This window comes from Cryptotermes secundus, unplaced genomic scaffold (assembly GCF_002891405.2).
Source record: "Cryptotermes secundus unplaced genomic scaffold, Csec_1.0 scaffold1079, whole genome shotgun sequence".
Taxonomy (NCBI): domain Eukaryota; kingdom Metazoa; phylum Arthropoda; class Insecta; order Blattodea; family Kalotermitidae; genus Cryptotermes; species Cryptotermes secundus.
The window spans coordinates 555,901-570,174 of NW_019720729.1; the positions used below are offsets into that span (position 1 = coordinate 555,901).

A 14,274-nucleotide genomic window follows, 5' to 3' on the forward strand; every position below is an offset into this window, starting at 1 on the left:
GGCCATTATCTCCGTAACCGTTCAACTTTGGACATAGGTGTTTTGGGTTATATCGGCATACTTTAACATAAGGAACACCCTCCCGAAGTTTGGCACATTCCTCCTGGGACACCCTATAACCCAAAACACCTATGTCCAAAGTTGAACGGTTACGGAGATAATGGCCCGAGAAAAGTGTGGTCTTCTGGCAGGTCCACGCACTGTACCTGTCAGCTGAGACATCTTATCTATGTTTGTCCATGAGTGTGGTGATTCACACTAGCTGTAAGCTCATGTGCTACGTACAGAGTACGTTTTTAAGAAAACTTATTTAAAAAGAGGTCTTTTTTCTGGGATATAATGCTGTGTAGTCCATTGAAAGCCAACCAACATTTCAGAAGAACATGTCACCTACATCTGTTTGCCACCCGTTTTCATGATGGCTTCTTGCTTTCCTTATTCTCCAACCCTGAAGATGGAAGAAGCATTTTCCTCCAAAATATCAGCCGACTTTCAAAGGACTATGTGGCATTTTATTCCAGAAATTAGAACTCTTCATAAATGCTGCTGTGAGAATCTCATTTCCTACAAAATGATTTAATTTAGCAGTTAGAATTGAATTAGGCTGTAGAAGTGGATGGGTCTTTAGTAATGAAAGTTGCTCAATACCGGTGTTTACAAGGAGATAGTTTTACTTTATGAATTTTTCAAACATAACTGAAACTGTATGATGATGGACATTTTATTCCCTCATTTGTTTTGAATCATTTGTCAAAATCTTCCAAGGGACAAATTAATTAATTTAATTGTTTGTAGTTCATTTATTGATGCTTGACTGTTTAGTAATGAATGGATGATGGTGAATAGCAACTTGCAAAGAATATGGAGGGAAGCAATCATGGCCCAATTTAAGGTAATTTCCTGGCTTTTGCCTGGAAAGACTCAGGAAAGCCGTGAAAATTCTTAGGACAGTCAGTACCCCAGACAAGGTTTGAACTGGGCATCTCCCCAGTTCAGGTTAGAGGCATTACTAAGAGACATGGAACAGATGTGGTTTCATTGAAAAATTGGCTGTAAGTGAATATTTGTTGTTCTTTTGTGTGAGTCCTTCCAAGATCTCTCCATTGTGTCTCACTTTTTCTGATATATATAGTAAACTTCAGTTATTTTATATCCAATTATGTGAAATTCCTATGCAACTAGCTAAAGTTTCAGAGAAAATTTACCATTTTTATGAAGTTGCTTTGAAAACCAAGTTGCAGTCCACATATGACCACCTGCCATGTGGTAGTTCTCCAAGCTGCCACTGACAGTGCTGTCCATCATCCTCTCTCTTGTGTGTACTGTTACAGTAGAGGCTGGTTGAATTGCAGTTGTGTTGCATTATATCCAAATGCTTTCACCCATCAATCTGATGTCACCTGTGCAGACTCCTGTGCAAGAACTAAAGTGAAAATTCATTGTTTCAACAAACAGAAAATGGAAATATGGTAAAGACTAAGAAGGATGAAGTTGTTAGGAAATTTGATTTCTGTAAGAGTTCTATCAGTAAAACAATTTTTTTTCTGTGATTTCTGTTCACTTAATTCCAGGGGTCACTGGTATTATTTGAAGCACTGCTGAATGGTGGAACTGAGAAAGTTGTGTTTGAAACATTGGTGGAGCCACAACATTATATGACAGTTCTGAAAGACACAGGACCCAGTGGGAGGTTAAAGGTAAAATAATAATGACAGAAATATTATAGGAGTGGAGAGATAATCCTTGCAGCTTATGTACAGTCATCATACATTATAAAGTATATATAGACAAACGAACACACAGTGGAATCCTGATATAATGTCCCCACACTTAGTGAAATTCCATATTTATAGATTTTTTTTCTGGTTTCAAATAAACCCCAATGTAAACAGTGCATTATTTTCCCATACTTAGTGATTTTGATTTTGTGGGTAACCTGCATTTAGTGTAAAAAAATTTCAAACCTTCCAGAACTCATATCTGCCGTCAAGTGTCACGTTTTCCTTTTGCTGGAAATTTGTAACCATAATATTTGACAAATGAACACATACCAAAACATGGTGCGTGCAACATCATGGTTGCATTGGCTTTTGACCGAGGTTCTTTCAGTGTTTATGTCATTGTATTCATTTGTGAATAAACAATTTCTTTAATTATTTACATATAAAATACTTCTATAATTACAGTAATTTAAGTATGGAGTTGGACAGTTTCTTAGATGTAATTTTGCATAACCCCCATATCCAGATAACCTCATTTTAATGAAAGAAAAACCATTCGCCCCAGCAATTTATTAGAAAAGGATATCACTGTATATATAACATAGGACAAATGAAAAATAGTTGATCACCATTAAATATGCAGCTTATTTACTTTACTGTTCAACATAAAGCTTGAATGCAAAATGCTCATGATGTCTTATACAAAATGAACATAATGCGTAAAGCAGTTAAAATTTGTGGAGGTTAATTCCTTTTTGTTGAAAAATTTACTCAGTTTAAGTAACCTGAGGACACAGGCGATAGGCCCATAAATTAATAAAAAATGTATGCTTTTGCTCAGATTAATATAACTTTTACAGTTTAATCAGATTATGTTAAAATTTAATAGACATTTTGTATAATACCTGCAGAGTGTGAGAATGTACTTTCAGTTACTTCAGGAATTCAGCTTGATGTGGAAGTGCTTAAAGTGCTTGAAACAGATTCCAATAATACCATTAGCATAAACATTACAAATTCAACATACTGCTACCAGATCCCAAGCCCACATTTAAGATGTATTTCTTTTTGCACAGTGCCCCCTCTCTGTAGTTTTATGAGTTTTCCTACATAATGGTTGATTTTGGTTATCCTATATTCCACAAATTCTTCATTGAAGTATATTTTAGAAGTTTGCATACATCATTTTTGTCAATTAGGTTTACCGTCTAGCCCAGGTTTACCAGCAGTGGCTGCCCTCTGTCCTGTATAATTTGACATAACCTTTTCATTTTAAATCTCAGTCACTAACACCACAGTCCATGTTGAATTCCAAGGTTCTCATAGTGATGACTATGATGAAGACTGTCATCTAGAATGTGACACCGTTTGTTCTGGTAAAAGTTTACCATTGTTCCTCCAAAACATTGGTGAACTTCTGTGGAACACAAAGCATCACATCCCAGAAAAAAGTACTCTTCACTTCTCTACACTGCATTACTATCATCGTTCTGTAACATGGCAGGTAGCATATCATTGTCCGCAGAATATTTACAGTCTTTGTCTGAATCTGATAAACTTCATTTGTAATCAGTAATATCTCATCTGCGTGACATCGCAAATGATTTCTTCCTTTTACTAGTGAATTCTGTGTTGTCAACTTGGGAACTAGCTGTGTCATTCCATGGGTGCTGCTGAGGCAACCTTGTAATCAGTTATGAAGGCAAACATTCGTAGTAAAATTTCATTCTTTCTTGGAATGAATAAAAATTATCATGCCTGGCCTGTGGTGAAATAACATTTGTTAAATAATTATAAATACATATGTGATGGTAGCATAAGAGTGAACCTCTTGACGTTTGCAGAGTTTGGGATTACTGAGTTTATGGACTTTGTCTACAAGGAAGAGTCAGTAAATAGGTTACAGATGGATATAAATGTAAAACATGTGATATTCGAACTTGGAAAAAACATTTATTTCTTGACATATCCTCCACCAACATTGATAAACTTGTCCCATCGCTTTAATAGTGTGCATCAAAACACAGCATAGAAGTCTTTTGACTATTGTCTCAACCACTTCTGCACCTCTGTCTCATCCTCTTCATAATGAGTGAAACGTTTGCCACTAAGGTGAATTTTTAGCAGGCCAAACACATGGAAGTCAGTAGGGGACAAATCTGGGCTATAAGGCAGATGTTCAAGAAGTTTCCACTATAGTTCTTTAATTCTTTCATGGGTTGCTCAGTTTGCATTGTTGTGATGAAGCAGTACCCCTCTTGCCAGTTGGCCTGGACATTTTCTGTGAATTGCATCCCTAAGCTTCAACAGAACTTCACAGTACAATGCAGAATTCACATTTTCACCACGCTTCTGAAAATGGGTTAACAGTACTCCATGAGAATCCCAAAACACCGTAAGCATAACCTTCCCAGCTGATGGTATAATCTTAAACTTTTTGGTTGAAGGTGAACTGGGATGTTTCCATTGCATTGAAGCGCACTTTGATTCGGGTTGGTAGCAATGTGCCCATGATTCGTCCCCATATCTTCTCTTTCATCTGCATACCATGAGAGATGTTGGAAGGGCAGACCCATTCGATTAATTTTTTCCTGATCCTTTGGTTCTCTGAACACCCACCATGCGCACACTTTCCAAAACTTCAAACGATGATGCATTATGCTGTGTGATAAACCATGGGAACGCCCTAATCCTCCTGTCAGCTCAAATCAACTCTTCTACCCGCTGCATGGTTGCTTCTGTCACACTCTCAACGTGGTCACACATCATCTGTGATTTTCGCATGTCCACGAGGGAATTTCTTGACCCAGTTGTGAACTGCTTTTCATGACAAACAGGAAACACTTCTTTATGAATATCCTTTGCATTGAGTCCTTTTAACCACAAAAAAATGCACAGCAGAACGCTGCTCTTCAGTAATGTATTCCTCAAGCACAGTTGCTGTTTTGACTACTGAAACCAACCTCTGAACGTGTGTATGTGCGTCTGCTACCTAGACTCATGAATCTGGACTGTGCTGCTACTTAGTGATACACATAGAAAACCTGTTACATCATCACAGCTGTTTTACTTCCATTTTTAACCTATTTACTGGCTCTCCCTTGTTAAAGAATGCAATATTTCAGGCATGGATCTGTTTCTGTTTTCCTCAGGTGAAAGGGTGGGCAGCACCTACTCAGTTTGGTCCATTAGATGGAGCTAATCTTAAGCACAAGTTCCATCTAGTGTGATGATTAAGAATGTGTGGGGCCATACCTCTACCATAATTATGCATAATTTTTAAATCTTATGAGTGATTCAGTATTTCGATCAAAAGCATATGGTTTAATTTGATGTTGACTGTTAAGCAGTATGAGGCTAGCATTCAGGTACTTAATTAAAGAAAAAGCCTAACGTTTTTGTGAGATGAATGTCACCTTATGATTAATTTATTATCTGTTTTTCAGTCTCTTCTGGTTAGTTCAGATTATGATCAAAAAGAACAGATGTCCCGTAATTTCCTGCATAATCTGGGACCGTTTTCAGAACCCATTCTGGTGTACCAGTTAGATGTTAGCCCTCAACCATCAACATATAATGTCACATTTTTATGGGTGGATCCAGCTGGTCAGCTGACTGAAATGTCTGAAGTACATATGGAGGATGGACAAGCGGTAAGAATAAATACATCAACTCAGTAATGATAAAATGGAAAGCTTATTATAGGAAACTTCTTCCAGTAAACATGGTAATATGAAAGTGTACTTCTTACTGGCAGCTTTACTTACAGCTATAGAAAGTCAGGATTACATTATCTGTGTACCTTATCTGCCCATTCTCTGGTACATGTGTGTGTGGTGTTATGAAGTTATGAATGCTTCTGGGTTCAATATTCTGTTCATATCACAAATGCAGAGAGAAGTTTCTTGAGCATTAAACTGCTTACAGTTGTCTAATTATTGTATGGAATACTACAGGCTCTTCTTCGCATTTTGCAGTCCATTACTGAGAAAATAGAGATAGATCACACAGCATATATGCCATGTGTTCAGAGTACAGCTGACCATATCTTCAGGCTGCTGAAAAAAAAAGGAATCCATAGAGTCAAGAAACCATTTAACAGAGCAGCATCATGTTTCAGATCCATCAAGGGCAGACAGTCCCTGATGTAAAAATTAGGCATATACAAAATCTCATGTTTATGTGGCCAGACAGGTTGCCACATCACTGTTCTGAACAGACTAGAGAGCCAGTGATTACTAGCAGCCAAACATTCCACAGAGATGAAACACATCAACTCTGACAGAACATAAGTTATAGATAATGTCTGCTCCCATTGCCCCTGCATCGTCAGGGAAGCCATTGAAATAAAACACTCTCATAACCCCAACTGTGAGGATGGAGAGGGGCTTAGCAAAGCCTGGTTTCACTTCTTTGCCTCCATACTGATCTGGAAGGAACTCAGCTACTATCTTTGAACAGCCAGTGGATTTCACCTCTTCAGACCTACACAGTAGGCACAGAAAACGTTTTTCCACCTCCATTCCTATTTGTGTGACTGCTAAATCTTGTCCATTACCGCCTGTCTCAACTGCTGGATAGTCATATATAAAAGATAAAGTAGTGAGAATCTTCTTTCTTAAACATGTACCCACTAAAGAACTTTTCAGCAACTCTCTCCCAGTCAGATGTTTGAGAAACCATCTTTCATCACCTTGTCTCAGCGCATCAAGATTGCTAAAAGTGCCCTGACAAAACTGTGCCAAGTTTACTAACTGATATTCAATCTTTGTTGCTTTAAAAAAATATTAATCCAGTGGATCCCATATACACTATTTTGTTATTCTAACTTTAAAGAAACATTCCCTTTTCATACTTTTAGCCCATGATCCCATCAACATCTTATCTTTGAAGGTTGAACAGTTTATTATTTGCACTATGGAGTCCTGATTAAACATGAATATATGAAGAATGCCATCTTCAGGGATGTGGCACCGCATATATATTGTGACATGTTGCGCAACGGAGAAACCCCCCCACCAGCAGTGACGCGACGGGTGAGTCAGCACTCCGTCATCCCCCCCCTCCACGGTGACGTAACGCGCAACGCGCGGTGTCATAAGATGGCGTGAGGTAACAGCGTTGCTAGGCTATACGCAGACACTGTGACGTGGCACGCAATGACGCTGTTGAGGCGGGCAACAGGCAACAGCGAACGGAATAAAAGCCGGCTGAGCAGTAAGCATGAGGGAGTTGAAATGTGGTAGTCGCCGAGTTGAGTTGTTGTCAGTTAAAGTGTATCAGCGCCCGAAGACAGTTCTCCACTCTGCAGTGAACGAGTAAACGTGTGATAATCAGTGACAGTTTGTGATAACTGAGAATTAATTGGGAGTGTGTGATACAGGGACACTTACATAGCTCCCGTACTGTAAACGTGTAGACTACTGAAGACAGAGTGAATTGATTTGCGAATAGGGTTATAAATCATGAAACCCCGCAACATTGTAAACAGATTATTGCGATTAGGGTTATAAAGTGTGAAACCCCGCAACTGTGTGATAATTAATTGTAGCCGTTACTTGTAGGTTGTTGAATAAACCAGTTAACAATCTCTACAGCGTATTCAGTAACTAAAACACATTACAATATTTTGTTAACCTACGTTCTGGAGGAAGGTATCACCTCCATCTTCAGGGTAGACAAATCCGTGAACGAGGAACCAGCATGAGCAGTTGGCCGCAGACTGAGTGCCAGTCAAGACACCGAGCTATATAAGAACAGGAAGGGAATGGAGAGGGGCCACGTGGGAAGATGAGTCAGCAGGTATAGGGTTGTGTTTGGGGGGAAGGGAAAGGCAAGATCACCATGAGAGCAAATACCTACACAGTGCCACATCCCAGAAGACGACATTCTTCATAGTAACCGCTGTGAAAACCTCAAATCTTACATGAATATATGAATGTTGTTACTTATTTATGTTGTTTACTGCTTACTGTTATAATTGTTTGGCAGATTAATTTTGTAAAACCATTGCTTCATGAGCCACTGCTGCCAGGCGTATGGACCGTGAACATGGTGTATGATACTGCAGTTGTGGCTTTCACACAGTTCCTAGTCACCCCATTGCAATTTGTGTCAGGAACCAATGTTTCTCAACAACAGGCTGGGTGAGCATGGTGTTCTTTATTGCAAAAAGATGGTTTCATTTAAACTACATATATTTGTTATCTACTTGATGTACAGGAGTAATTTTATTGTTAATTGGCATAGTAGACTTGGGGAAATAAGCTGTCAATGGAAAACATGTTCTATATGTAAACCAGTGACATTAAGTCCATTTGTAGTCGGGACTGAAAAATGGCAGCTATTCTGCTTAGAGTCTCTGCAGTTCTTCTGATGGCAACAGATGAAATTTATAATGTTTTATTTCAGCATCCTGTTGCGCTGTATTCTTTCTACTTATTCGTTTCCATCTTCCATACAATTTATACTAGAAGCTTTAAAATCCATAATTTTATTTTTTATTTTTAAAACTCTTAATTTATTAAAAGAAAGTGCTATGAAGCCATATAAAGTGCAGCAGTTTCATGCGAACAATTTTAATTCAACTGATGATGGCAATGGAGGCCAAAACATGTTGTGATATAGGGCAAATAGAGTGGATGAATTAAGAGTTTTAAAAATAAGAAAAAAAAATTGTCTTGAATTTTAAAACTCCTAGTATAAGTTCATGGAGGACAGAAACAAATACATGGAAAGATGAAATTTCTATGAGATTTTTATTTGTGGGGGTTTGTGTGCACACTGTGTTACACGTTACCCCCCCTTCCCCCAAAAAGCATAATCATAAGGGTTGAGATCATGAAAATGTGATGGCCAAAACCGACCATAACCAAAAAGTCCAGGGAAGGGAATCAAGATAACACGTTCACCAGAATGCTGTCTGAGCACATCCAGAATGTTATTACCTGTATGATGTTCAGCCCTATCTTGTTAGAAGAATGTTTCCTTGAACTGAACACCCATGCCTTGGAAAAACACTTCTTTAGGGATCTCCTGATGCCATCTTGTCAGACATTAATTCAAGAAGTTAGCACTGGTGGCAGCACATTCACCCAAGCCTACAGTGCAAATTATCAGCAGAATAATTTATCTGTGTTAAGCATTTCAGTTCATATACACAATTTAATATAAAGCATCCTTTTATTGACCCTTTATAAAGAAAGTATTAAAAAACTTACAGTATTGGCATGTTTCCAAAGAGCTAAATCTTGTAGGTGTTAATACAGTCTTACTAGATGCATTTATGACTTGTCAGTAATGTCACATGATGGTATCTATACACAGGGTTCAGATTAATAACTGGATTTATTGGTCACTGATTACCCTTACTTACAGATAATTACACACCTTACAGATGTTAACACTCATTTTATAATTTGTTGTATCTCTTGTATTGTTCACAATAATGGACTCTCTAGTGTATTTTGTCATCATCAGCTCTGTTTTCACAGACATATTGCTAGGTTTCAGACTCTTATAACAGGGACTTCTCTGTCAGCTGCTGGCTGTCTGTATATTGCTTTATTGCAGACTGACAAGAAAACACCAACCTGAACAGTTCCTTGGCGACTGTTGTGCACATACATGGCAGTTGATCCATGAATTCTTCTGTATGAGGATGTTTTCACTATACCAGTTGCTCAGTTATGGTGCACAGTTGTGTTTAACATCACTGGTCTTCNCCCCCCCCCCCAAAATAATTTCAGTGTTGTTCATTTTGCAGGATTTGTTCATGCAAACTTGGTTCTGTTTTCTGGTCACTGGGCACCTGCTGGTTCATGGATTAATTATGCCATCTGCAAATTCTAGTTCTACAGATCCCATGGATGACATACTCGTAGCTTGTGGTTTCCAGAGTCATGAATAGGGCCCGGATTTCTATGACATGTCATATTTTTTTCCTAGGGTTTATTCCTATTTATAAATGTAATTATGCATGTTTCCAGTCATTCTTATTGAAATTATGTCGTTTTTATTGTGCATATAAATGCATATTTTAGAGTTTTATTGGTTTTACAGCATATTTTGGCATAATTTTGAAATAAGGTCATATTTTTGTCATTTTAGAAACAATTCTTTGATATAATGTAAAATTTCGGCTCCATAATGTTTAGTATTACAAAATAAATTTCAGGCTGGACTGTTGCTTCAATGTGGAATAGAGTTCAAGTACATGAAGTTCGTATTAAAAACCATATTTTTGACTGGACTGTACTTGCAGTTACAAAGGCGAAAATTTGTGAAATGCAGCATTTATGACCTGGCAAGCCGGCCTTTCCCAGTCGAGGCAGGAGGGAGGCAAGTGTAACGGGTATTCTCCTATTGTACTCCGTCTTACTATAAGGTATATACATCCCATTCTTTCTTGGAGGGCTTAGAAGTATTCTATTTATATATGTGGAGGGCGTTATAAGACTTCAGTTTGACTTTACAATGCCTAAAGTGAGTACATGTAGTTCAAGGAGCGCAAAGTTGCGTAGTTTTGTACAGGAGTTTGGTGAAAAAGTGTTTAGTACCGATGGCAAGATATTTTATTGTAAGTTGTGTGGCGTGAAAGTTACGGCAGAAAAGCGATTTACTGTGCAGCAGCATTGTAAAACTTTTAAACATGGTAAATGTTTAAGCAGATTATCTACAAAGGATAGCAGACAAAGTTTGTTGTTTAAAAACAGTTCTACTACTTCTTCTTCTTCTTCTTCTTCTTCTGCTTCACCTTCTTCAATGAACAATGGGTCGGAATTTTCGAAGGATTTGTGTCAGTGGATGGTATCTTCGAATATTCCATTAGAGAAATTGCATAATCAGCACTTCAGACAATTTTTGGAGACATACACTAGTCATCCTATCCCAAGTGAATCGACGTTAAGAAAGAATTATCTCTCTACATGTTATGAAGATATGTTAAATAAGATTCGAACATCTGTTGCTGACAACAAGATATGGGTTTCCTTGGACGAGACTTCTGACGTAGATGGGCGGTATATTGCGAATGTTATAGTTGGGACCCTGAAACAAGATCAACCTGGAGAGAGATTTCTTCTTGACTGTGAAGTTCTCGAAAGAGCAAATCATTCGACTATAGCTGTCCTATTTGATAATTCCATGAAGTTGTTGTGGCCAAATGGAATACAGCGAAATAATGTCCTTCTCCTAGTAACAGATGCCGCTCCATACATGAAGAAGGCTGCCAAAGGACTTCGAATCCTCTACCCGAAAATGGTCCATATTACTTGCCTCGCTCATGCATTGCATAGAGTGGCTGAAGAAGTTCGAGGACATTTTCCTGATGTAGATAGGCTAGTTTCAAACGGAAAGAAAATATTCATCAAGGCCCCTCTTCGAGTGCAGAAATTTAAACAAGAAGCTCCTCTACTGCCACTTCCTCCACAGCCTGTCGTCACACGGTGGGGTACATGGTTGGATGCTGTGGCATATTATTGTGAAAATTACACAGCCATTGAGAAAATGTTTAATGGCTTTGACAGCAGTGAGTCAACATCAATTAAAGCTGTCAAGGACTTATTCTCTACCACTCTAGCACAAAATCTGGCATACATAAAGTCAAACTTCTGTTCAATTTCAGGTGCAATAACTCGCCTGGAATTTGTAGGGACTGAACTCTGTGACGCGTTGGACACTGTAAAGAGCATTGAGAATGAACTAAACCGAACTCGTGGTGAAATAAGTGACAGGATTAAAACCAAAATAGAAAGTGTTCTTCATCGGAATGCTGGTTATTCAACATTATGCAAGATTGCAGATATACTTTCCGGTAAACTAGCAACATTCGAAGATGATACAGAACTGTCACCAAACGACTTGACATTCTTCAAATATGCTCCTGTCACATCATGTGATGTGGAACGAAGTTTTTCCAAATACAAAACTATCCTTAGTGATAATCGGCGATCTTTCAAATTTGAAAATTTGAAAATGCATGTAGTTATAAATTGCAATTGTAACAGTGAAAATTGAGACGTGAATAACTCAGTGAAAATTGAGACGTGAATAGCTTGTGTTCTTTTAAATGGTGTTTTTAGATAACAGAGTTAAGTTAGTGTTCATACCATGTGCACCAGTGTTTGTCTAAAATATGAACGCAAATATCAGTATTAAAAAGAAAGCAATGACTGGTTTAATCCAGTACGAAATGTCGAAATTCCATCAGTTTTCTTTCCTTCAGAGACATAATAGGGCTAATTTGGTAAGTAGGACCTACTATCATATATTCATCATCTTTATTCTTTATTTTATTCTTATCTTTAATTAAAATTGTGAAATTTTATGTCCCATTTAATATTTAAGGTCATATTTTACACTTTTTAGGTCATATTTGACATAATTTTGGGTCATAAGTGCATGCATATATTTATAGTTTTTAGGTCATAAAAATCCGGGCCCTAGTCATGAACATTGGCACATGCTGCTCCATATCTACTGCAGTATCCATAATACATGCATTTCTGTTGATGCATGCTGTGTGCACAGTGGCAGAATTGGTTGTGTCTTAACCTCCACATCTCACTATTCAAGGAACTGTGTACACCTTTATGAAAACATACGTTTCTGTACACAACATCTTGCAGCGATTCCTGCCAGTTGACAGCTCTTTACTCCTGTAAAGCACCACTGCATTCAGTCTTGTCTGGGCAAGTGTGGAATCTGTGTGTGCCATACTTATGACTTTTTACAATCATGTTAGACAGCTAATGATCCAGTCCACCCACCTGATGTATAGAATTCCAAATTATGGGTTACACTGTAATGTAGATCTTCATGTGAACTTCTGTCAAACCAGCCATATACATGAAGTACCATTATACCACCAAAATTAGAAAACATTCATAGAAAGCATACACAAACATGTTGCATGCTAATTTCATACTTGGCTGAAGAGAAAAATTAAACAGTAATATTCATATTGTGGGCTTCTGTGGTGTGACACCATGTAGGAGGCTACTGATATTTCAGAGGTGCATACTGCCTCCATCATCAAGGTTGAATAGTGTAGGGTGAGGAATCTTTTGGGTTGTATAGGCAGGAAGAAAGGTGGTCATCCAGACCCATCGGCAAGAGAAAAGAGATGGAGCCCATCCTGGGCCAGTAGGAATCATGAACAGGAAAGTGGCCCAGTGTTGTTTATTTCCTCTCCCCCTTACCACAATCTCCTCTTCCCTCCTGTGGTTCTGAGTAGCCATCTTCCCTACCTTTATAACCTGACCAGTTCTTCCCCGTGCATACTTCAGTCCCGAAGATGGAGTCAGGACTTTCCTCCAAAAAGTCAGCATCCACTTATGAGGCTGGACTGTGTCAAAACTGAGAATTCAATCTGAACATTCACCATCATGAAAACCTTAGAACTTAAAAACAGTAATATGTATTCTTAGATTCCTGCATAGTGGTCCTGGACAACCATATCCAATCCATGATGCAGCAGTTTGGGACAAACTACTGGACAACAAAGTAGACAGAAGTGCCTTACAAAGGAAAGCTCTGGTCAATGCAAGACGATTTGGTCTTGATCTGAAGGACTGGATTGACAGTTTGAATTCAAAGTAAGTTACACATAGTTAACTTAGTATTTTAATGTGAAGGTCATACATTTGAATCCTCAGTGTGACAGTATGGACTGTTATTACCTCTCTTGAACTGATGATAGAGTTACAGTTACTTCTCTTAAGTAAACAATTTGGGCACACTAATAATATTTATATTAGCACTGTACAGTATGAGACATTGTTACTGGTCCTTGAATCTAAAGAGGGTGGGAACCACTGTCCTTTACCAGTAGGTCTCGTTAACACTTTTGCTTGCTTACCTGAAGTTGCTTCTAAGTAAATTTGACTTGGTTCATCCTGGTCTGTCACACTATTAATAGTATAAAAGATTATTAATGCCATCCAGTGTGATTGATAAATGTTTTTTCTTTTTTTAATCTTTTATCCTTTACATGTTCCAGCCAGAGCAACCATCTTCAGAAGGATATATTAATACATGTGGAAACTACTATTACAATTTCATTCGTAACTATCAATACATACAGAAACTGTTATTACAATGTCAGTACAACAACACAGTGTGGTCCAAACAGCTGGACAACACTGTGAGTCCTGTTCTTCAAACAACAGAACCACAATAAGAGCTAAAGGATCCTGACGATGGAGAATAGATATTAAAACTAAAATTCTGGACTGTATCCATCGTCCCAGTCAGTTGAATCACGACGTTTCGGAAGCTGGTTCTGCTACCGTCCTCAGGTAAGTAAAATGGAGGTAAAAAAAGGGGGGAAAAATGGGAAAAAAATTAAAAGGTAAGGAGGGTTCTTATGTATCCTATACAGTTGGGTCCCTTAGATCAAGCTAATCTCAATCACTGGACAAACTGGCAGGGGACGAAATCAAGGGTGATCAATTCATAGTGGGAAGTTGTCAATGGGAGATAAAAAGACGAATCAAGATAAAAAATTATTGAAAGACCCAAATCGTCTGGGACAAGGAGCAAAGAAAGAATT

General features: G+C 38.1%; 1 protein-coding gene across 3 annotated transcripts in view; it reads left to right on the top strand.

The window, feature by feature from the left end:
• LOC111872948 (xylosyltransferase oxt) overlaps positions 1 to 14,274 on the top strand; it is a 70,998-nt gene that overhangs the window by 39,679 nt on the left and 17,045 nt on the right. For all 3 annotated transcript variants that reach the window (XM_023867261.2, XM_023867271.2, XM_023867280.2), the window contains exons 11-14: positions 1,572 to 1,697; positions 5,168 to 5,374; positions 7,713 to 7,867; positions 13,151 to 13,318. In XM_023867261.2, the coding sequence (XP_023723029.1) occupies positions 1,572 to 1,697; positions 5,168 to 5,374; positions 7,713 to 7,867; positions 13,151 to 13,318 (656 nt within the window). The remainder of the gene's footprint in view (positions 1 to 1,571; positions 1,698 to 5,167; positions 5,375 to 7,712; positions 7,868 to 13,150; positions 13,319 to 14,274) is intronic.